Here is a 21,428-nt window from a genome sequence, read left to right as displayed (position 1 = left end):
TTCGAGAGTAGTTAGCCCAGTCTATCCATTGTCAATGTTCCCATCAGCCTTTTTACCTAATGGTTTTAGCAGTCATTAACAATTATTACCTACATCCAATATTTCATTAAGGCTTTTAAAATAGTATAATTCTAATTCTATCATTCCTTCTGCATGTATACACGTGAAGTCTGCTACTAGAAGAGCTTCCCTTCACTAATTTTCCTGTCACCTTGATGTACAGTTTGTAAAGAAAAGTTAGGACAGAAATTCAAATATTTTCTTTTATCAGAAACTGAATTTATTCCTGGATATCCTCCAAAGGTGACCAATGACGTGTTTTGCTGTTATTGTCTTTGATTATAACTCACAATTAAAAATATTATTTTTAATTGAAGTATAGTTGACATGTAATATTATGTTAGTTTCAGGTGTACAAGATAGTGATTTGAAAATTATGTACATTACAAAATGCTCGGCACAATGAATACAGTTACTGTCACCATACAAAGTTATTATAGTATTACTGACTATATTCCCTATGCTGTACTTTTTAATCCCCGTGATTTATTTATTTTATACTTGGACTTTTTACCTCTTAATGTCCTTCACCTATTTTCTTCAGTCTTGCCACACCCTCCCATCTGGCAGTCATCAGTTTGTTCTCTGTATTTATGAGTCTCTCTGTTTGTTTGCCTTGTTTTTCAGATTCCAGATATAAATGAAATCACATGGTATTTGTCTTTGTCTGACTTATTTCAGTTAGTATAATACTCTCTAGGTCCATCCATGTTGCTGTGAATGGCAAGACTTTATTTTTAATGGCTTTATTTAAAAGTAAATATTTATTACTTCTTTGGCCATTCATCTATCAGTGAACATTTAGGGTGCTTCCATATCTTAACTATTGTAAATAATGTTGCAATAAACATAAGGGTACATATATCTTTTCAAAATAGTGTTTTTTATGGCTTTATTTAAAAGTAAATATTTATTACTTCTTTGGCCATTCATCTATCAGTGAACATTTAGGTTGCTTCCATATCTTAACTATTGTAAATAATGTTGCAATAAACATAAGGGTACATATATCTTTTCAAAGAGTGTTTTTGTTTCCTTCAGGTAAATGTCCAGTCGTGGAATTAGTGAGTCATATGGTGTTTCCATTTTCAAATTTTGAGGAATCTCCATAACTGTTTTCCACAGTGGCTACACCAAATTCCCACCAACAGTGCATGAAAGTTACTTTTTCTCCACATCTTTGCCAACACTTGCTATTTTTTATCTTTTTGATATTAGCCATTCTGACTGGTGTGAGGTGACATCTCATTGTGGTTTTGATTTGCATTTCCCTGGTGATTAGTGACATTTAGAACTTTTTAATGTGTGTATTGACCATTGGTATTTCTTTTTTGAAAAAATGTCTATTTAGGTCCTCCGCCTATATTTTTTTTTGATTATTTGTTTTTTATGGTATGAGTTCTTTATGTGTTTTGGATACTAACCCTTTATTGGATATATAATTTGCAAATACTTTCTCCAAATCAGCAGGTTGCCTTCTCATTTTGTTGATGGTTTCCTTTGCTGTGCAGAAGCTTTTAGTTTGATGTAGTCCCAATTGTTTATTTTTGCTTTTGTTTCCCTTGCCTGGGGAGACAGATCCAAAGAAAGATTGCTAAGGGTGATGTCCAAGGGTTTATGGCCTGTGTTTTCTTTTAGGAGTGTTATAGTTTGAGGTCTCACATTGAGGTCTTTAATCAATCAATTTTAAGTTTATTTTTGTGTTAAACATGGTCCAGTTTCATTCTTTTTGTGTGTAGCTATCCTCCCCAACACCATTTATTTTTTTAATGTAATTAATTAATTAATTAATTAACATTCAAGTTAGCATATACTGCAATAATGATTTCAGGAGTATATATTCATCCCGTATGTGTAACACCCAGTGCTCATCCAAACAAGTGTCTTCCTTAATGCTCCTTACCCATTTAGTCCACCCCCCCCCCATAATACCTCCAGCAACCCTCAGTTTGCTCTCTGTATTTAAAAGTCTCTTATGTTTTGTCCCCTTCCTTGTTTTTATATTATTTTTGCTTCCCTTCCCTTATGTTCATCTGTTTTGTATCTTAAATTCCACATATGAGTCAATTTATATGATATTTGTCTTTCTCTGACTGACTGATTTCACTTAGCATAATACCCTCTAGTTCCAGCCACAATGAGAAATACTCCATTGTGTATATATACACCACATTTTCTTTATCTTTCCATACTTTGGCTATTGTTGATGGCACTGCTATAAACATTGAGATGCATGTGCCCCTTTGAAACAGCACACCTGTATCCCTTGGATAAATACCTAGTAACCTCATCACCATTTATTGAAGAGACTCTTCCCCATTGTATTATTGCCTCCTTTGTAATAGATTAATTGTCTTATTGTGGGCAAGGTTAGCTCTCTCCTCCTCAGGCCAGAAGTTGCTTTGGAGGGACACTGGTGTAGGCCAGAGCTGCCCAGAAAGTATGTAGTGGGGCAGTTGTCACTCTGAGGGGACTCTGGTCCCAACTGAGGCTGTGCTTTGGGACCTGCTTTGGAAGGGTGCCTGCCAAAACTGGTCTGTAGGAGAAATCCAGGGTGGATCAAAAGGTGCTAGTAAGGTAGATGGATAATGTCAGAACTGGCTCGCTTAGAAGGGCCAGGAAAATGGCTCCTATCAGTGCTTCTGTTCTGGGAGAAATCACCTACAGATCTCTGACCCTCCTGAGGCACATGCCCTAAAATCAAACAATAAATCTCCTTTTGCATAACCCAGCTGCTTTTCAAACTGCTGCCTCTGTGCTGAGTCTTGGACCAAGTGATACATCATTCTAGCTCTTTAATGGCAGACACTTTGTTTCCTATAGCCCTGTGATTCTCCTGCAGTTAGGCCCTGTGTGACTTTCAAAGCAGATGTCTTCCTGGTATAGGTCTCCAGGACTAAAGGTGCCTGATGTAGGGCTTGATCCCCTCATCCCTCAGGGATGAGGAGTAATACTGTAATACTCCTGTAATTGCCTGTAATACTCCCCCTGCTTATGAGATGGTGTGCCAGGGGTTTGGTTCCATTGCATCTTGGCCTCCTCTTTATGTTTCTAGCTATGGAACATCAGTTTTGCCAGTCTTTTGTTTTCAGAATGAGCTGTACAATGTTCACCTGTAGCCTTGATGTATTTGTGGGAGGAGATGAGGTCAGAATCTTTCTCTGCCATCATGTTTCCAAGATCCTCCTGAAAACTCGCCCTTCTCTCTTTTTTTTTTAACGCATTTAACATATTTCTACCTCATTGCAGTCATTCCTTTTTTCCCCCCAATGGAAAGATCATTTAATGTTTTGACCCCAATCCATGGATAGATATAAGCAAGTTACAATATTCCCTAAGGCTTAAGATAACAATGTTATCCTTGAATTACATAATTTTTATAGCTAGTTTTTGACCATGGATAATTTATGGATTCTGAATATTATAACCAGAGCCTAGCCTAAAAATCATAGGGTATTGCAAAAAAGATGCATATTGGGTTGATCTGCAATCATTAGAAAGTTAAGGGGTGTTTTCTTTCATTAGCATTGTTGAGAGTAGTTTCTTCTTCCACTGGTATTGCTAAAAATTGCTGTTTAAAATTTTCTATGCACCACTAATTTAAGACAACTATGCTAGATTAAGTTGTTTCATACTAGTTCATTTAGGGCTTCCATTTGCACTCCTCAAAGGTTTTATGTATTTCTCAAATGCTTCATGACTCATTAATTTATCCAGTTCTGAAGGATTATTGAGTGTTACCTTGATAACCATCTTTGAAACAAGATTTGTTGACAAATCCTGGATTTTCTGCAAGACTTCATTAATTTCGGTTACTTCTCCTGTTAGAGGAGAATAGAGTTCACTAGCAGTTTTCACACTTTCCAAAGCACCAAACTTCTCTTGTTTGTTCAATTTTGCCCCAACTCAGACACACTACAGTAAACAACATCTCCTAAAGCTTCCTGTACAAAATTGCTGATTCCCACTGTTCCAATACCATTTTCTGTTGTTATCCATTCACATTTCTGTGAATTACTCTTGGAGAGCAGAGCGGGTGCCTGCACTCAGCCCCTGGCCCATGGCAGGCAGGGCATGGCAGGTACAGAGAGGGTGTCCAGGCTGCAGGCCGCATGCTCTGCACCGCTCCTAGTGCCCTGTGCCTGCAGTCATTCCTTTTGATACTCAAATTGTCCCATCTCCTTTAGGCTGGCTCCTTTGCCCTCTTGACAGGAGTCCAATAGCTTTTGATATCTTCTTTGCATTTTGGTCCCCCAGGATGTTTCAGGCTGTGTGGCTCCACAGACTTGAGTATTTCTCCAAGGCAGTCTGAAGGGCCATGTTTTTATACTGAGAAACTTGAACATTTCCCTGAAAGTTGTAGGAAGCTATTTTATTTTATTAAAAAACTTCTAATGTTAATTTATTTTTGAGAGAAAGAGAGAGAGAGAGAGAGAGCATGAGCTGGGGAGGGGCAGAGAGAGAGAGGGAGAAACAGAGTCTAAAACAGGCTTCAGGCTCTGAGCTGTCAGCACAGAGCCCAAAGCGGGGCTCAAACTTGGGAAGGGAGAGATCATAACCTGAACCAAAGTCAGGCACTCAACCAACTGAGCCACCCAGGTACCCCTGTAGGAAGACATTTTAAAACTTGGTAATTTGATGACTAGCTTTGCATTTCAGAATGATATCTTTGGTAGCTCTATGGGGGAGGGAGTGGACTGAGGCCCTGTCAGAACACTGAAATTGAGTAGAAATCTACAAAAGTGGAGTTTAGATAATGGGAGTGAAGGATTAGATATTTTGAGTCAGACTCTAAAAGAGGTGATGACTCATTGATGGGAGATATTGGAGAGGAGGAAGAGGGGGAGACATTGTTCATGCTTTTTACCTTCTTGACTGGGTGGTTGGTGTTGCTCTTTTGGGAAAGGAAAAAGAGTAGGATGGGTCAGTGTGGTGAATACAGTTTGGGAGATACTGTGTTAGAATCATCTAAGCATTTTCAGATGAGGAAGTCCAGGGGTGCCTGGATGGCTCAGTTGGTAAAGCATGTGACTCAATCTTGGGGTTATGGGTTCAGGCACCATTTTGGATATATAGATTACATTAAAAAATCATTCACTTAAAAAAAATTTCCAGATAGAGAAATCCAACACGGGTTAATAGACATTATGTGCTTTAGGTCAGTGTTAGATAAGCAGATTCATGAATAGAATAGTCATAGTCAGACATGGGTTAGGATAATTTCTCTTAAGTAGGCTTCATGCCCAGCGTTGGAGCCCAATGTGGGGTTTGAATACACCTGAGATCAAGACCTGAGCTGAGGTCAAGAGCCAGAGGCTTAACCAAGGGAGCCACACAGGAGCCCCAGGATGATTTATCTTAGTGTATGAAGGTACAAGAGGAGAAGGCCAAGGGTTGACAAAATCTGGACCTGGAATGGAGTTCCTGAAATCTGGAGTCTAGTCCAGACTCTATTATGAATTGTTGAGCAAGTTCAACAGATCAGTCTCTTTCCTTGATTTCAGCTTTTCCATCTGAAAAATAAGAATACATTACTGTCTAGCACATGCAGAAATATATGATGCTGGTTTGGAAAACAAAAGGGCATTTATATGTGACACTTAAGCATGATTATCATTACATATTCCTTTGTTATACTCCTGTCCTTGAGACTCTTGGGGCAATTCCTTTGGAGGAGTGGGCTTTGGGTTCAGGTTTCTGAAATTTTTCTCTCCAACCTGATCATGCAGCCTGGTTTTTGTTCCTGTTTCTGCCACAGGCCATCAGCTCTGTCAAGCCCATTTGCATGGAGAAGCTGTCTGTGAACCAGGGGAATGGTCAGTCCTCTGGGTACATACTTTATGAGGTTATGATCTCCACTGGTGGCCTCCTTACCACAAAGAATCATGTTCAAGACCGAGGTCAGGTAGGGGCCAGTGGATGGGTCCCCCAGTGACATTTCTCTGCTGGTAAAATCCAGTGGTGTGGCTAAGGTGAATTTCTAAATGATAGTCAAATCTTTTTGACCTTCAAAAAATCATCACTATTTCTTAACCTCTGTCGCTTCAGTGAAATGTTTGATATGTAAGCTGCTGCTGTCATAGGTCTAAGATATGTAAACATTCCCAGGGTGGGAGTACTCATTGAACCCTTATAGGAGTTGATGGGATTCTTTAAGGAGACTTGGGAGGAGCTTCAGAAGTCCCAGTTCTTATTGTACAGCAATCCCTACATTTAAATAACACATTAAAATTGGCTCTTCTCATTTAATTCACAAAACACTCATCTAAGATATTTATTACAAATGACACCTCAGAGAAGTTTAATGGTTGTTGACTAGAAAACAGCAGAGCTTAGTGGAAAGGCTTCAACATTGCACTCCAAGTTAAGAGCTGGCGGAGTTTCCTCAGGTCTTGGTGAAATTCTCCTTCTCTTACCACCTCTGTGCCATTTGTGTCATCTTTTTCCAAAGGTGCTGGTCCTCCTGAAGGTGACACCCTTCCCTCCTTCACCTGAGCTGCAGACCCAGATTCCTTGTTTGCTGAACATTTTTCTTCACTTAGATATTATGTGTCATTGACTTTTCGAACTCCTCATGTCCAGCACCAGATTCATTACCCTCCTCATCCTGTGCTCCTTACATCAGTCCACAGACTTGTAGCCTCCCAAACTGAAAATGTTGCTTCCTTCATTCTCTCTTTATACCTTGTTCTCACCTGGCTCCTGCATGGTGCAGTATTACTCAGTGGGTCTTTCTTTCTTTCTTTCTTTCTTTCTTTCTTTCTTTCTTTCTTTCTTTCTTCTTTCCTTCTTTCTTCCTTCCTTCTTTCCTTCCTTCCAAGTTTATTTATTTATTTTGGGTGGGGGAAGGACAGAGAGTGAGGGAGACAGGATCCCAAGCAGGCTCTGCAGAGCCCTACTTGGGGCTTGAACTCAAGCACTGCAAGATCATGACCTGAGCCAAAATCAGGAGTTGGTTGCTTAACCGCCTGAGCCACCCAGGCAGCCCTCAGTGGGTCTTCTTTCAAACTCCATGCTGACATTGCCTTAGAAGCGCCCTTGTATCTTTCCTATGCTACCGTTAGAGCCTCATAACTCTATTTCAGATAGCTCACTTTTCCCCTCTTCCTTGCTAAATCCCTCCCTCACAGTGCCACCCATTTCCTTCCCAAGGTAAAATCCTCAGCATTCCACCTGTCCCGCCGACAGTCTTCCATTGATTTTGCCAGTCACTTGCCCATATGTTTGTAAATAGCCTGTACTCTGCTGGGGGTCAGGACTTGCTACTGCCTCCTCTGTGCATCTGTGGCATTCTGTTCTCAGCTTCATGTTAGCTAATGTGAAGTGTTCTAATCATTTCTTTGTGTCACTCTCCAAGTTTCTCAGTGGCTGGGGTTCTGTTTTAAGCTTGGTGACTCCTTGCCCAAGTTATTCAATAAATACTTACAGAGTATATACACCTTGTAATTAGACTCTAAATAGCTTAAAGAGTGAATTCTGTGTTCTGTATAGTATTAACATTTGTGTTTTTAATATTTGTGGATTCTAATTTTTATAGTTTCCTAGTCCAATTTCATTTGAAAATTATAACCTAACTCAAATAATCTCAGAGGAAAATTATGTATCCTTCTGTGGTCCTGCATGGCTAGAGCAGATTCTTGAGGGTGACTTCATCTGAATCTGAAGCAGTATAACAGTTAATAGAAAAGAAATGGATGTACATCCAGATCATTCTTAAAATGAGAAATAGTGGTGGCAGAAGCCTTTCCAGATTAGCATCTGGGGAAACCTGGAAGATTGGATTTATTATGAGAATGAACCATGCAGGCCAGACAGGTGGATGCCTGCTGTACTTGTAGCCCCTGCCTCCCCTTAGGCCACCATTTCTTTTACTTTTTTTTAAGAGAGAGAAAGAGTGCTAGCCATAGAGAGGGAGAGAGACACAAAAAGAGAGAATCCCAAGCAGACTGTGTGGAGCCATCCAGGTGACCCTGACCACCATTTCTTTCACCATATCCATTAATTCTATACCTTCCTTTTCTCCTCATTCCTTGAAGGTCTTTTGAGTTTCATTATTTCCCTCCTTACCCTGTAGTATAGCCAGGGCCCATATTTGGCACCAGGACATTTTTCTTTGGACTTTTCCTTATATATCTCATGGCTCTATTGCTTTGAATATGTTTTAGGTTTGTGAACTTGTAGTCACCTTGTAATATTATGGGAGACAAAGTTAATCATTCCCCTAGAACTTGCCTTCTTTGCTTTTCCAAGGATCATTTTGTCCCTTTTCTTATGAGGACCTAATAGTGCTCTTCTCTTTATTTGGCAGGTGTTTTTGAATGAGAATTATCTAGGGGTCCTGGACCATTTCACTAACCAGCTGACTATTCCCACCAAAATGGCATATAATCCAATGTTAATATAATCCATGGACTAATAGTTCAATGCCTGCCCAGGCCGCAGGCTCATTGTAAGCATGACCTGGCCCAGTGATAGCCTGTTTTCTCTTCCACTTTGGAATGTTCCTTGCATAAGAACTCACCAAGGATGAGAGAGAGTTGTATGTGTTTCTAAATTATAGGTATACATGCTTTGGGTGAACAGAACTTCACCACATTGGATATTTGCTGCTCAAAAAAACTCTAGGTTTGTTGCCAGCCTCAAGAGTCTCTTGTAAAATATCCAAGTGACTATTTTCTGAAAGGTTTGATATGGGGTTGGGGGTGAGAGTGGGGGAATATGAAGAGCAGGAGCCCAAAGGTTTGCCTCTAGAGCTGGAGGTCTGCATGTTTCTGAGGTCTGCTGTCTGTCTGTCACCCTGCATATGACCTCATCTGAGTTTCAGAGGATTCTTAAGAGATCTACAGAAGAGTGCTTGAGTGGTACCCATTCTAACTGGTCTGTCTTGGACAGGACTACAAGGATATCCCCACACTGAGGATCCTGGTGGAGAATCAAGGCCGCCTTGCCTATGGGCAGGACATCAATAAGGAGAGAAAAGGTGGGCCCCCTTCCTTCCAAGGGTGGAGAAGGTTGAGACCTTAAGGCACTGAATTCCTGTCATTCTGAGGACAGTCATGGCCAAGTGCATGGTTTGGAAGACAGCAGGATTTCTCAGCCAATGAGACAGTCATGTGTAGAAACAATGATGAAGTCTTGCTTTGCTAGGAGAGGATGATGGTGCTTTCCCTTAAGCGTGTTCTCTCATTACCAAGCCAGAGGAAGTCTTTCCTCTTCCAGAAGGGTTTTAAGGAAAGCTGTAAAAAATATGGTTAGAATCACTCACTGGGACCTTTGATTTTTTTCCTTCCCTAGAGCTCAGTGTCTGCATGCTGGCCTCCCCCTGGGCTCCTGGACGCAGAGTCACACACACCTTCCTTCCCCTGCTCCAAGTACTTTAAAGTACTTGGGAGTTAAAGGCAGCCTGAACTGCTGTGCTGGCCAGACCTGGCAGGAAGTGCAGTGACTTTGCACTGTTAATATGGGAGATACAGGTACACTTTAAGAGGTATACGTGTGTAACTGAAGGAAGAATTTATGTAGGATTTTGCAGAAATCTTCCATATGATGAGGCCAGGAAAGCATTCTCCTTCAGGCAGAGCGCTAGTCACAGCCTATTCACATCTCTGTGTTCACATCCCTGCTAGTCTTCTTTGTGTTCCCTTTATTCCCCTCCTACAGGATTAATTGGGGATATATATCTGAACAATTCTCCATTAAGAAGATTTAAAATCTACAGCCTGGATATGAAAACTAAATTTCTAAAAAGGTGGGTGCCAGACCATTGACTCAAGGTGATTAATCAAAGTTGTTTCCCATTTAGAGATGGAAAGAAGCTCTCTGAGCTTCTAGACTAACCTTCTTGGTTTTCAGATAAGAGAAGGCAAGATCCAGAGTGTTGAAGGAAATGACCCCAAGTTTCACAGTTGTCTGGGGCAGGGTGGTGACCATCCCCTCATTCACCTAATTCCTGGTCGGGTGGGTTTTTTCCTCCATCATGCCCCCTTAGAGGCATATGATTGTGCTATACAGGGGATTCCAGGCTCAGGTAGAAAGGAGCCTTACCTCAAAAGTCACAACTGACATAAAGAAGGGCATGACCTTTCCACTGGTGTTTGACTCTCTCTTAGGGACCTTCCTAACATTTGGAAACCAGTCTCATTCAAACCTCGGGGCCCTGCCTTCTTCCTTGGTATCCTGAGAATGGGTAATTACCCCAAAGACACCTTCATAAAAATGGAGGTTAGTGATATTTCTCCCCTGCCTATGTTCCCCTACCCCCATCCCAAAGGAACATTTGAGAAAAAAGCTCCTTGGTGCGTGGGCCCTGCTCTGTGAAAGGAAATGTAAGCTCTCTGGGACCTCAGCTACTCCATAGCCAGCTGGAGGCTGCCCCTCCCTGGTGTTGATGAGGGTGAGAGGTGGATACTTAACACATGTGACGGAGACATAAGTAGTGTGTTCTAGTGGGAACAGTTGTAGAATCCACTGCATGAAGAATTTGGTGAGCATGATCCACCTGTCCCCAGACATAATCCAAGATGTTGAGTCCCTCAGCCCCTTCAGAACACACATCCAGTCTGTGGTGGGGATATTGAGATTCTAATGCACATTTACTGCCATCCTAAAATTCTACACTCAAACTATGCTTTGGGCCCAGCATGTTTTGATGAATATCTGATGGTAAATGGAAATACCCTTCCCTGCCTTTGGGCAGATATAGGGAGATGAGTTAGAAATAAATGCCTTCCTTCTTGAGGCTAGGTGTTGAGCCAACCCAGTCCAAGAGAAATATCATAGAACTGTCCAGGTAATCTTCTATATAAGGCCATGTGTGGTAATCCACTCTGAGTGTGTCTGTGACTAGGATCAGGTGTGTTTATGGTGTGTGTGTGTGTGTGTGTGTGTGTGTGTGTGTGTGTGCCTTCACTCTTGTGTCTTTACATTTAGAACTCAGATCTTGAATCCTCCATTCCAATCTTTTTCAGGGTTGGACGAAAGGTGTAATATTCATCAATGGACGAAATCTGGGACGCTACTGGAATATAGGTCCCCAGGAGGCCCTTTACCTTCCAGGACCCTGGCTTCATCCTTGATCAAATGAGGTAAGCTCCCCCACTATACTCCCTCATCCCAGTCCACGTCATTTGCCTTTGATTGAAAAGAGTCATAACTTGACTCTTACAGCCACCAAACCTCCTTCCTCTTGACAGATCATTGTGTTTGAAGAATTTAGACCTGGCCAGGAGATCCGGTTCACAAAGATATCTCATCTAGGTATGGTATTCTGGAGGGTAAATTTGCAGCATCTGAGATCATCCTTCTGGATCTTTCTAGCTGAGCTAGAGATAAAGAAGGCAGAATTTACTATCTTCCAGGAACCTGAACTCTTCATCATTGCCTTTGCATGATAGACAGCTTTTCTCTTATACCTGGCATAGTCTGCTCATCACTTCCTGTTTCCAAATTCCTGACTAGCTGACTCCTCTAACAGTCTTAACCCAACTCCCTGGGCCTCCCTTTCTTCTACACATTTCCACAGAGCTTTCTGGATGCCTGCCTCATAGTAAACCAAGGTCCCAATGTTTTCTATTTCTTGTCTTTTCTGAAATATGTTTCCTATTACTCTCTCTTATGTTACCATGTTTGGTCATTCCAAGGCACTTTTCCTAGTACTGCTTCTCAGGTTGCCACAGGGAGGGAACACACAACCCAGTCACCACGACTAGGAAGGCTGCAGACCCTCTGTGCTTGCCCATAGTGGATGATTGGTGCCTGTGTGCCCAGCCTCCCTGATCCTTTTGTTGACAGCAGGGTCCTGATGTTCTTTTGGAGAATCATCCATGCTCCCTTCATTAGAGTCTTTGTGGGACTGATAATCAACCTGCCCTTCTTCCCCACCTGCAACTGTCCTTCCCTGCCAAGGGTGGGCATATGATATACAGGAGACCAATTAGATTTTCTTTTCCAGGATATTGAATCTTGAGTGGTGTGACATAAAGTAGGAAATTGTGATGAGTCCCATCCCCGGGGATGTGAGTAACCTACCCATCCTGACACCTTGGTTGCTGGAACTAACCTGTCTTCTCAACTTATCCCAATTTCTGCTTTGGGCCCACCATCCACTTCCTAACTTGCCAGTACATTTCTTTTTTGGCATAGGTTAGGTAACCTTTTTCTGACGCTTATAACAAAATAAACCTACTCAGTGCACACTCTGTCATATTGCTTCAATAAAGGTTGTTCAACCACCAAACAAAATGTTAAAAAAATGAGAATATGGTCAGAATACTTGACCTCACAACTGTAAATCTGAAGCAAAAGTGATCTTTCAAGGAGATTAAATAAATGTAAATGTTAATACAGGAAATGATAGGCAGTTCATATACACTCTGCATTTGCAATGTTTATATAAAAAAGGTACTTTCCTTTTACCCTATGGTGCTTGTTCCATATCACACCACTGGCTTTTTCATACTCAGGGGAAAGGCCTCCTTCTTTGACACATATGACAACCAACTACCTGGTCCAGTGCTTCCTTATCACCTTATTATTCTTTACCCACCTCCTGGCTACCACCTTCGGTACCTGATTTGCAGTTCTTGATTCTATGATCACCCAGTCCTCTGTGTGCTGTAACCCTTCTGAGGCACAGCAAGGGCACAAGGAACCATTTAGGTGTCAGTGGTAAATCAACTTTGTGGCACAGCCTGGGCAGGCAGAAGGGAGTTCTGTTGAGCTTCACTTTCTAAAGCCATGCAAATTCCAGCATGGTATAAACCAGCCCTGGGGTTAGTTGACAGGCTTTTTGGGAGCTTGGGAGAGTGGGTCACCACAGAGGTGAGCTGGCACTGCATCAAGGCTGCTGAGAAGACTTCCAACCCAAGACCAAAAGGAATCATAACTGGACTTCAGACCAGTTGTACAAGGAGCTGCATTCCTCCAAGAGTAAAGATCCTGAGTCCCTTCTGCATGTGCAAATGCCAGGAGAGCAGTAGCACCTAGGTGGATCAGGACTTCCACAGCCCAAAGAGGTTGAAGAGCATGAATTCCCTGCCTGGCCCTTCCTTCGCTGTTCCGCCACACTGCCCTGTCTCTCAGTCCAAGCTGCCAAGGAGGAAACAGCAAGCTGGAATCAGGGATCCTTTCCTCTATCTCTTGCTTCCCCTCCCACCATCACCAAGAGCTGGAAAGCATCAGTGGTCCTATATTGAAGCCTCTGACTTCCATAGAGCATAAGCCTTAGTGTGGGCATCAACTGGAGGACTTGTTAAAACACAGATTGCTGGGCTCCATCCCCAGAATTTTTGGTTCAGTAAGTCTGGGGTGGGGCCTAAGGATTTGCATTTCTGCCAAGTTCCCAGGTGATATCAATATTACTGGTCTGAGGACCACATTTTGAGCTCTTTTATCATAGAGCAGGATGGATCTCAACCTGTCTCAACACTATTATTCTGTTGGGCCAGATAATTCTGGGTGGTGGGGGCTGCCTGTGCACTGTAGGATGCTAAACAGTATCCCTGGTCTTTATGCACTAGATGCCTGTAACACAACCCCCCCAGTTATGACAACCAAAACATGTCCAGATACTGCCCAGTCTCCTCTGGGAGCAAAATCCCTCCAGGTGAGAAACACTGCCATAGATCAAACCTGGTTCTCCTAGTCAGAAGTTATGTTTTCCCTACCTTACAGGAAAGCACTAGGAATTGGGGCCTTGGGGATCAACCCTTTATAAATAAAAGGCAAAGGTGACAGAATTTGGGAAATCCTCTCTTAAGACAGTAGTCCTATCAATGACTCTGTTTTTCTTCTGTATAATCCTAGTTCTGAATGACAGAAACAGCTTATTCTTTCTTTTTTGCACTGTTTTTGAAAGAATTCCAATATTCTCACAGATAAATGGATTCCTAGAGTAAATTTCAGTTAAAGTCCTATATAGACTAGGGTGAAAAGAAAATCATGTTATACTTTTACAGATATTACTCTATAAACATATAAACACAATATGGTGTGATGCTGTAAAAGGTGCAGCTCATTACAGTTTCCTGGCCTTCATGATTCCTTAGTGTTCCAGGTAATGTAGAGAACACTCAGGCCAGTCAAATACTCTCACCTAATCCATGATATCCTAGTTGAAGTAGCTTTAAGGCAATTTAATGTCTTGTTTTTCCCCTGATAATCATATGTTAGTGCCTCGGGTGAAATACTAGATTAACTATAGCCTAACTATAATTTCTCCACTCAAGTGAGTTGCAGTGTGAATATTTGTCCTTCTTTAACTGTTGTGTCTTTAGGGTCAATCTGTGTTAAGTATAGAGATACTCAAGCAAAATTTAATCAGATTGAATATTTTCACCTAGTTTCTGCCAAAAAGGTCAACAGGGGCCCTGTTTTACAGGGGCAGGCTGAAGAGGTTGGGGCTTACAGAGAAGTCTGTTCTCTCCTGTATTATACAGAGGCATTTGCACAACAGCAGTATTTCTGTCCATAAGTTTTCTACCCTTCTAACCATAGGAACACAAATCTGGGAAGGAAGTGGAGAACGTGAAACCATTCTGTAATCTACTAAAAGCTTAGCTGGTTTTCTCCCTTTAATTTTTTTTTTTTAATGCAACCTAAGTTTGTACAGAATATGCAAGATTTGCTTACTTTTGACAAATGCATGGAAGGAAAGTTAAACAGCATGGGGGCCTGGAAGGTCTTTATGTTTGTTATCCTCTGTAACTTGATATTCCTCAGGGGATACTTGCTCTCCATTGCCATGTCAGTGTAACACTATCGATGTCCAGCCGATAACTGATTCACCATCCCTGGCTTACTAACATTTAGATGAGCAAATGTCTCACTAGTTTTGAATGACCAGAAAAAGTCCTAATTGGAAGTCCTCCATTTCTGAAGAGACTACAAAACCAACCCAACAGAGAACCTTATATTCTGGAGAAAGGAGTGGTAGAGTCCTTTGTTACCTAACCATCAGAGCATCATCCTCTGAAATCACTTTAGTAGCTCTTGCCCCTGGACTAGGTGACACACCCTCCATGACTGTGCAGTACAGACCAGAAGAGAGGCTCCTCTGGGAGATGGGACAGACAACAGTACTGCCAGGAGCTGGGGTGCACTCTCTGCTTGATTCCATCACTTGCAGTAAGAATCCTTCCAGCAAAAGCAGGGCATTTTCTCTTGTTATTTTGCTTACTGAAACCCATGAAAAGGAAAAGTGAACCCACATCATCTGGAAAGAAGAGATTATGTCAGATAACAGATCCAATAGCCAAACAGTTAAGAATGGGGCCTGCTTGTATAAGGTAGTGGTTCTTCATTCTTGGTGTGTATCAGGTCACCTGGAGAGCTAATAAAAAATATAATGATCCAGGCTTACTGAAGTAGCATGGGGCCTACATGTCCTAGTCTTACCAAGTTCCCCAGGTGATGCTGATAAACACCAAAACTAGAGAACATTGCTCAAGGGCACTAAATTTGGCCGCACATTGGAATCATCTGGAGGAAATTTGTAAAAATAATATATTTATGTTCCATCTCCATAGGGTTTGATTTGATAGGTATGGAGTACAGTGTAGATATCAAGATTTTTTAAAACAATAGTTATTAATTAATTTAAAAACAATATAAATAAACTCACTGTCTTATGAAAACAAATTTTAAAAGTATACTTTAAAAAATTCAGTGAGAAGTATTTCATTGTTTTACATTTTGTCAAGTGTCTTTAGGCAAAATAGATGATAGCTGAATTCTCATATCTGTTTCTACATTCCTTCTGTTGTGATATGTTGTTTTGGCTGAAGCATATGAAGAAAACTCCAGCCTAGCATAGATGTGTAACTGGAAAAAGGAGTATTTTAATAGCCTGAACAGATAATTATTATGGATATTATTCTATGGTATTACACCAAAATTTTACAAGAAGTGCTTTCTTAAAGATTAGTAGAAATGTGGAATCTAAAATCATATAAACTTCTTTAACTCAGTTATGTTAAGATCCATTGGTCTAGCTTAACATGGATCTTTTATTCAAGCATGTTCTTGTAACATCATGCATTGGTTCACTGACTATGATAATATTCAAAATATTGACACATTTCATCATCCAATATGAAAAAATTCAGTCATTAATATCACCACCAGTATCATAGGAAAAATCTTTCAAGATTTGAGGGGCTATCAAGCTACTGGTGATGGATACAAATCTTCCAAAATACTAATTTTTATTTTTATTTATTTATTATTATTTTAAATGTTTATTCATTCTTGAGAGACACACTGAGCATGAGTGGGAGAGGGGCAGAGAGAGAGAAGGAGACACAGAATCAGAAGCAGGCTCCAGAGTCTGAGCTGTCAGCACAGAGCCCCCGCGAGGCTTGAACCCATGAACCATGAGATTATGACCTGAGCTAAAGTCAGACGCTCCACTGACTGAACCACCCAGGTGTCCCCGAAAATACTAATTTTTAATTGAAAGTTTGAGGTTTTTTCATTAGCAACAAGTATTGTCAGTTATCATCCTTCAAGTGATAGGCTCACTTTGTTCTCTTTTTCTTTTTTTAAAAGACAATTTTATTGAGATATAATTCACATTACATAAAATTAATACTTTTAAAGTGTAAAATATAGTGGGTTGTAGTACATTCAGAGTTGTTCAATGATCACCACCATCTAACTCTAGAATGTTTTTATAGCCCTCACACCTGTTAGCACTAACTCCTCATTTCCTCCTCCTCTCAGCCCTGGGCAACCTCTAGTTGACTTTCTGTCCCCATGGATTTGCCTATTCTGGGCATTTCATAAATAGAATGCTACAATGTATGGTCTTTTGTGACTGGCTTTTTTTCATTTACTATGTTTTCAAGGTTCATCCATGTTGTAGCATGTATCAAAATTTTTTTTTTTTCATTTCTTTGGCTGAAGAATATTCCATTGTGTGGATAGACCACATTTTGTTTATCTTTTCATCATTGGTGGACGTCTGAGTTGTTTCCACTCTTAGTATATTATGAATAGTGCTGCTCTGAACATTCATGTGCAACCTTTTGTTTGGACATGTGTTTTAATTTCTCTTGGGAATTCTCCTAAGAGTGGCACTGTTGGATCATATGGTAACTGTATGTTTAACATCTTGAGGAACTGCCAAACTCATTTCAAAGTAGCTGTATCATTTTACAATCCCACCAGTTATATGAGGGTCCCCAAATCTCAACATCCTCACTGACATTGTTAACTATCATTTTGGTTTTAGTTATCCTTTGTTTTTGTGAAGTGGGTACTTCACCATGGTTTTGATTTGCACTTCCCTAATGATAATATGATATTATGATAATGAATGATAATGTGGAGCATCTTCCATGAATTTTTTGGCCATTTGTTTACCTGCTTTGGAGGAATGTTTATTAAAATCTTTTGACACATGCTTTATCATTTTTAAAATTTAGGTCATTTTTTAATTGTTGAGTTTGCATATTTTACATACAAGGTTCTTACCAGATAATATGATTTGTGAATATCTCCTCTCATTCTGGGGTTTCTTTTCATTTTATGTATAGTGTCGTCTGAAGCACCACAGTTTTTAATTTTAATGAAGCCCAACACATCTATTTATTTCTTTTGTTGCTCATGCTTGATGTCATTTATATCTTAGAAACCATTGCTTAACTCAAGGTTATAAAGAAGTTAATTATATGTGTTCTAGGAGCCTTATAGTTTTAACTCTTACATTTAGGTCTATGATGTATTTTGAGTTAATTTTGAGGGTCCAACTTTATTCTTTTGCGAAAGGATATCCCTCACCATTTGTTGAAATGACTATTTTTCCCCCATTGAATTGTCTTGGAACATTTGCCAAAAATTAATTGGCCATAAATATGTGGGTTTATTTTTGGACTATCAGTTCTGTTCCATTCACTTTTATGTCTATCTTTAGGCTATTACCACACTGTCCTGATCACTGTAGCTTCATGTTAAGTTTTAAAATCAGGAAATGTGAGTCTCCTGATTTTGTTCTTTTCCAAAGTTGTTTTGGATATTCTGGTGGACACAGAGGTTTTTAAAAGCTTTTCAGACGATTCCATTTTGCAGCTAGGTTTGAAAATCACTGCTTCTAATGGACACAAATTGTTTGGGTATCCTCGCCACCTTCCTAACCTCTCATCTAAGTTTGACAATTGTCTCTTAAATGTTTTATCTGCAAATTCTGATTGTTTCTATTTACTTTTCAACATCTTAATCTTATTTTCCTTTTCTTTGTATTATTGAATTAGCTATAATGACAGCAAAATTGTCTATTCAATAGTCTTTCCCCTTTCTTCCTTGCTAATAACCGTGATTTTGTTGGAAGGCATTGTGCCCCATGTCATCAGATTTAACTCTCATCAGGTCAACAATCAATATTATCTACACATATCCAACCAAATGTCGTATTCAATGATATAAGTGGAGAAATATCCACATTAAATTCTGGGGAAACACAGGAGCTCCCAGGAGCTCCCCTAACACCATTTGTCAACATTTTAGTGGCAGTCCTAGCCAACAAGACAACAACAAAAATGATACATGGAAAAAAGAGTTGAAATACAAAATACAGAATTTTAATTGTGAACAACATGATCATCTTCATACAAATCTCAAGAGAATTCATTGACAACCTGTTAGAAATTAGAAAGTTACTAGATTCAAGGTTGAAATATAAGAATTAATCAAGAGACTACACGCCAGCAAGCACCAATTATAGCATGTCATAGGAAAAATATATTGTTCATGATAACAATAGATACTATAAACTTTCTGAGAGTAAGCCTAACAAAAGGTACAAGACCATTATGGAGAAAAATGTAAACTTTAATTAAAATACATAAAAGAAGACTTTAATATATGGAAAGATATACCCTGTTTATGGATAGAAAGACTTAATATTATTGAAATTTAATTAAGGTATACTTTAATGTAATTCCAACCAAAATCCCAATAATTCATGGCATTTATCAAAGTAATTCTAAAATTCATGCAGTCCAATAAGAAAGCAAGATTCACTCTGGCACTTATTAAAATGCCTGACAATAATTACAAAAATTTAAACAGTGTTCCTTATGTGCTAGGCACTGTTCTGAGAGTTTTATATTTACTACATTAACTAATACGATTAGTCCTCATAAATGGGCCTATGTTGTAAGCATGTTAATTGTTAACAAAAGTCATGTCCACCAGCTTTGAGTGAGGACTAGAGCAAGAAAGGCTGTCATACAAATGCAGGGCACCTAGTGGGTCAATCTCCATCTCAAAAGCAGCTCTTGACTCAGTGCAACCCTGGGACATCAAGGGACCACCACATTAAACTGCTGTTGTAAAATGCTACATTTGAAACTTTTCTCCTAAATTAATACCTGAGAAACAGGGTCCCATAATTTTATTAACTCCAGAGTTTCAAAAAGGTGGCAATAAACTGACTGGAGCAGTAAGGGAAAGAAAACAAATCCAGTGCAAGTGCCCCCACTCTGCCCCACTCCATTCTTAAATCCTGATGCCTGCCTCTCTGTCACTGGGCTCCTGTTTTCTTCTACACCAGGTCAGCTAACTTGGCAATTATAGGGCTTGTGCACACCTAGTTATAGCCTCTGTACATGTTTGGGGTTGGGCTGGGAGACTTGCTAGTATAGATCCTGTCAGGAAACAAGTCAGGAACTGCTATAATTTTCTCTATTTTAGTATTTTTTTTAAAATAAGAAGATGCACAAAAAGTAGAATTTCTTATTTCAAAGCTTAATGCATATGAAAAAGACATTGCAGTAATGATTCTGTATACAAGTAAGAAAAACAAAATATTAGGAGAGAGGAGAGTGTGGGGTTATTGCAATTCCAAAATAAATAATTAACTGTACTTAGCTCTTAGTAGACACGTAATAAGTTTTTCCTATTGCTATCCAAGACATAACATCAGAGACTCCCAGGAAAGGGGAGGAAGAGAACACCTCACAGACATGCTGATGTCTGTGAAAATTTATACTAGAGTTGTAATTTTTTGTTATGCTAAGGAGAAATTTTACTTACAAAGACTCCTAGAGAGACAGCACATACCAAAAAGCCCCAAATCCCACAAACACAGGAGAGTTGTCACTCAGCTTATACTCCTATTTAGATTGAAATTTCTGGTGTTCCATTACTTCAAAAAGCTGCCCTACAAAGGGCATCAAGGAACTCCCAGCATAATTTAAAATGTAGAAAGTGAAAGGAAAGAGAACCTTTTTTCACTAGTTCAGATTTTGAGTGAACTTTATTTATTTTGGTCTTAAAATGGAAATGCATCCATTTTGCTTTAAGAACTCTGAACACAGAGGCATTGAATCCTATAATGAGAGCTTATAAACCTGGAACAAATTCTACCCAAGAATTAAAGAATCAGAATCAGGATCATGCAAAACTGGTCTGAGCAGACTCACAAGGACTTGCTTCCCAGCATGCCCCGTACCCTCCTCCAATGCACTCTGGGCCTTAAACCTGCTTTATCCTGACCTAATGATGGACATCCATTGGTTGACATTTCTCAGAATAATTAGAGAAAAGAAAAGGAAGCTGCATTATAGATAAGTACAAATCAGTAAGATAAATGAATGGAGTCTCTTTCAGAATTCCCTGTTCAGAGCAGTGGCCATTGATGGAGTGGGGAGATAAAGATAAGCTTTCTATTTCTGGTCTTTAAGAAAGCATACTTAATTACAGCATTCCACAAACATTGCATGACACCCAAGCACAGCTGATTAAGAAAGGATCGGCATTGAATTAGGACAAAATCCAAGACCCAATTTCCTAAAGGGCTCATCTTAAGAAAAATCTGTGGGCTTCAGCCTGGAGAGACATTCTACAGCCAATCCAAGATAAAAAGCCAGTCATTTAGCCACTAACTACAGAGAAAAAAGCCCAGCACTTGGTTGGACTCTGAAAATTGTAGACAGTACATCTCACACAAGGGATTTTTGCTGACGCAATTATCCTTAGTCACTAGACAGATGGTCAAATTTCCTGGGACCTCCTACAGCCTTGGAAGTAGTCTAGGAGAGAGTAAATCCATCATTTCCACAGAATGTCCTACTTCTCTGACCCTACAGGATTACTAGTATTTGTGGCCACCTCAGAGCCAATTGAAACCTTTGGCAATAAGGCTCTACTGACATTATCAGTCTGTGCTTTTGGGCTTGAGGACTTCTTTTTTCTGAGAAGCTGTGGAAGAGAGGTTGCCTCATAAAACAGTCATAACTATCTGATCCATCATTTTCATCTTGAAAATGGTCCTCTCCATCACAATCCCAGACTTTAGCCTCTACTACAAAGCTGTAAGCATCAAGACAGTATGGTATCGGCACAAAAACAGACACATAGACCAATGGAAT

General features: G+C 40.0%; 1 protein-coding gene across 1 annotated transcript in view; it reads left to right on the top strand.

Annotated features, from left to right (window-relative positions):
• The window catches only part of LOC106975147 (beta-galactosidase-1-like protein 2), an 83,296-nt gene that overhangs the window by 40,141 nt on the left and 21,727 nt on the right, over nucleotides 1-21,428 (top strand). The window contains 8 exon segments of the mRNA XM_053202544.1: nucleotides 199-222; nucleotides 5,790-5,965; nucleotides 8,369-8,447; nucleotides 8,969-9,040; nucleotides 9,721-9,808; nucleotides 10,170-10,281; nucleotides 11,028-11,144; nucleotides 11,253-11,316. Of these exon segments, the coding sequence (XP_053058519.1) occupies nucleotides 199-222; nucleotides 5,790-5,965; nucleotides 8,369-8,447; nucleotides 8,969-9,040; nucleotides 9,721-9,808; nucleotides 10,170-10,281; nucleotides 11,028-11,144; nucleotides 11,253-11,316 (732 nt within the window).

The sequence above is a fragment of the Acinonyx jubatus genome, chromosome D1 (assembly GCF_027475565.1).
Source record: "Acinonyx jubatus isolate Ajub_Pintada_27869175 chromosome D1, VMU_Ajub_asm_v1.0, whole genome shotgun sequence".
Lineage (NCBI taxonomy): Eukaryota > Metazoa > Chordata > Mammalia > Carnivora > Felidae > Acinonyx > Acinonyx jubatus.
The sequence above is the reverse complement of the archived record's forward strand: the minus strand, read 5'-3'. Positions and strand labels throughout refer to the sequence as shown.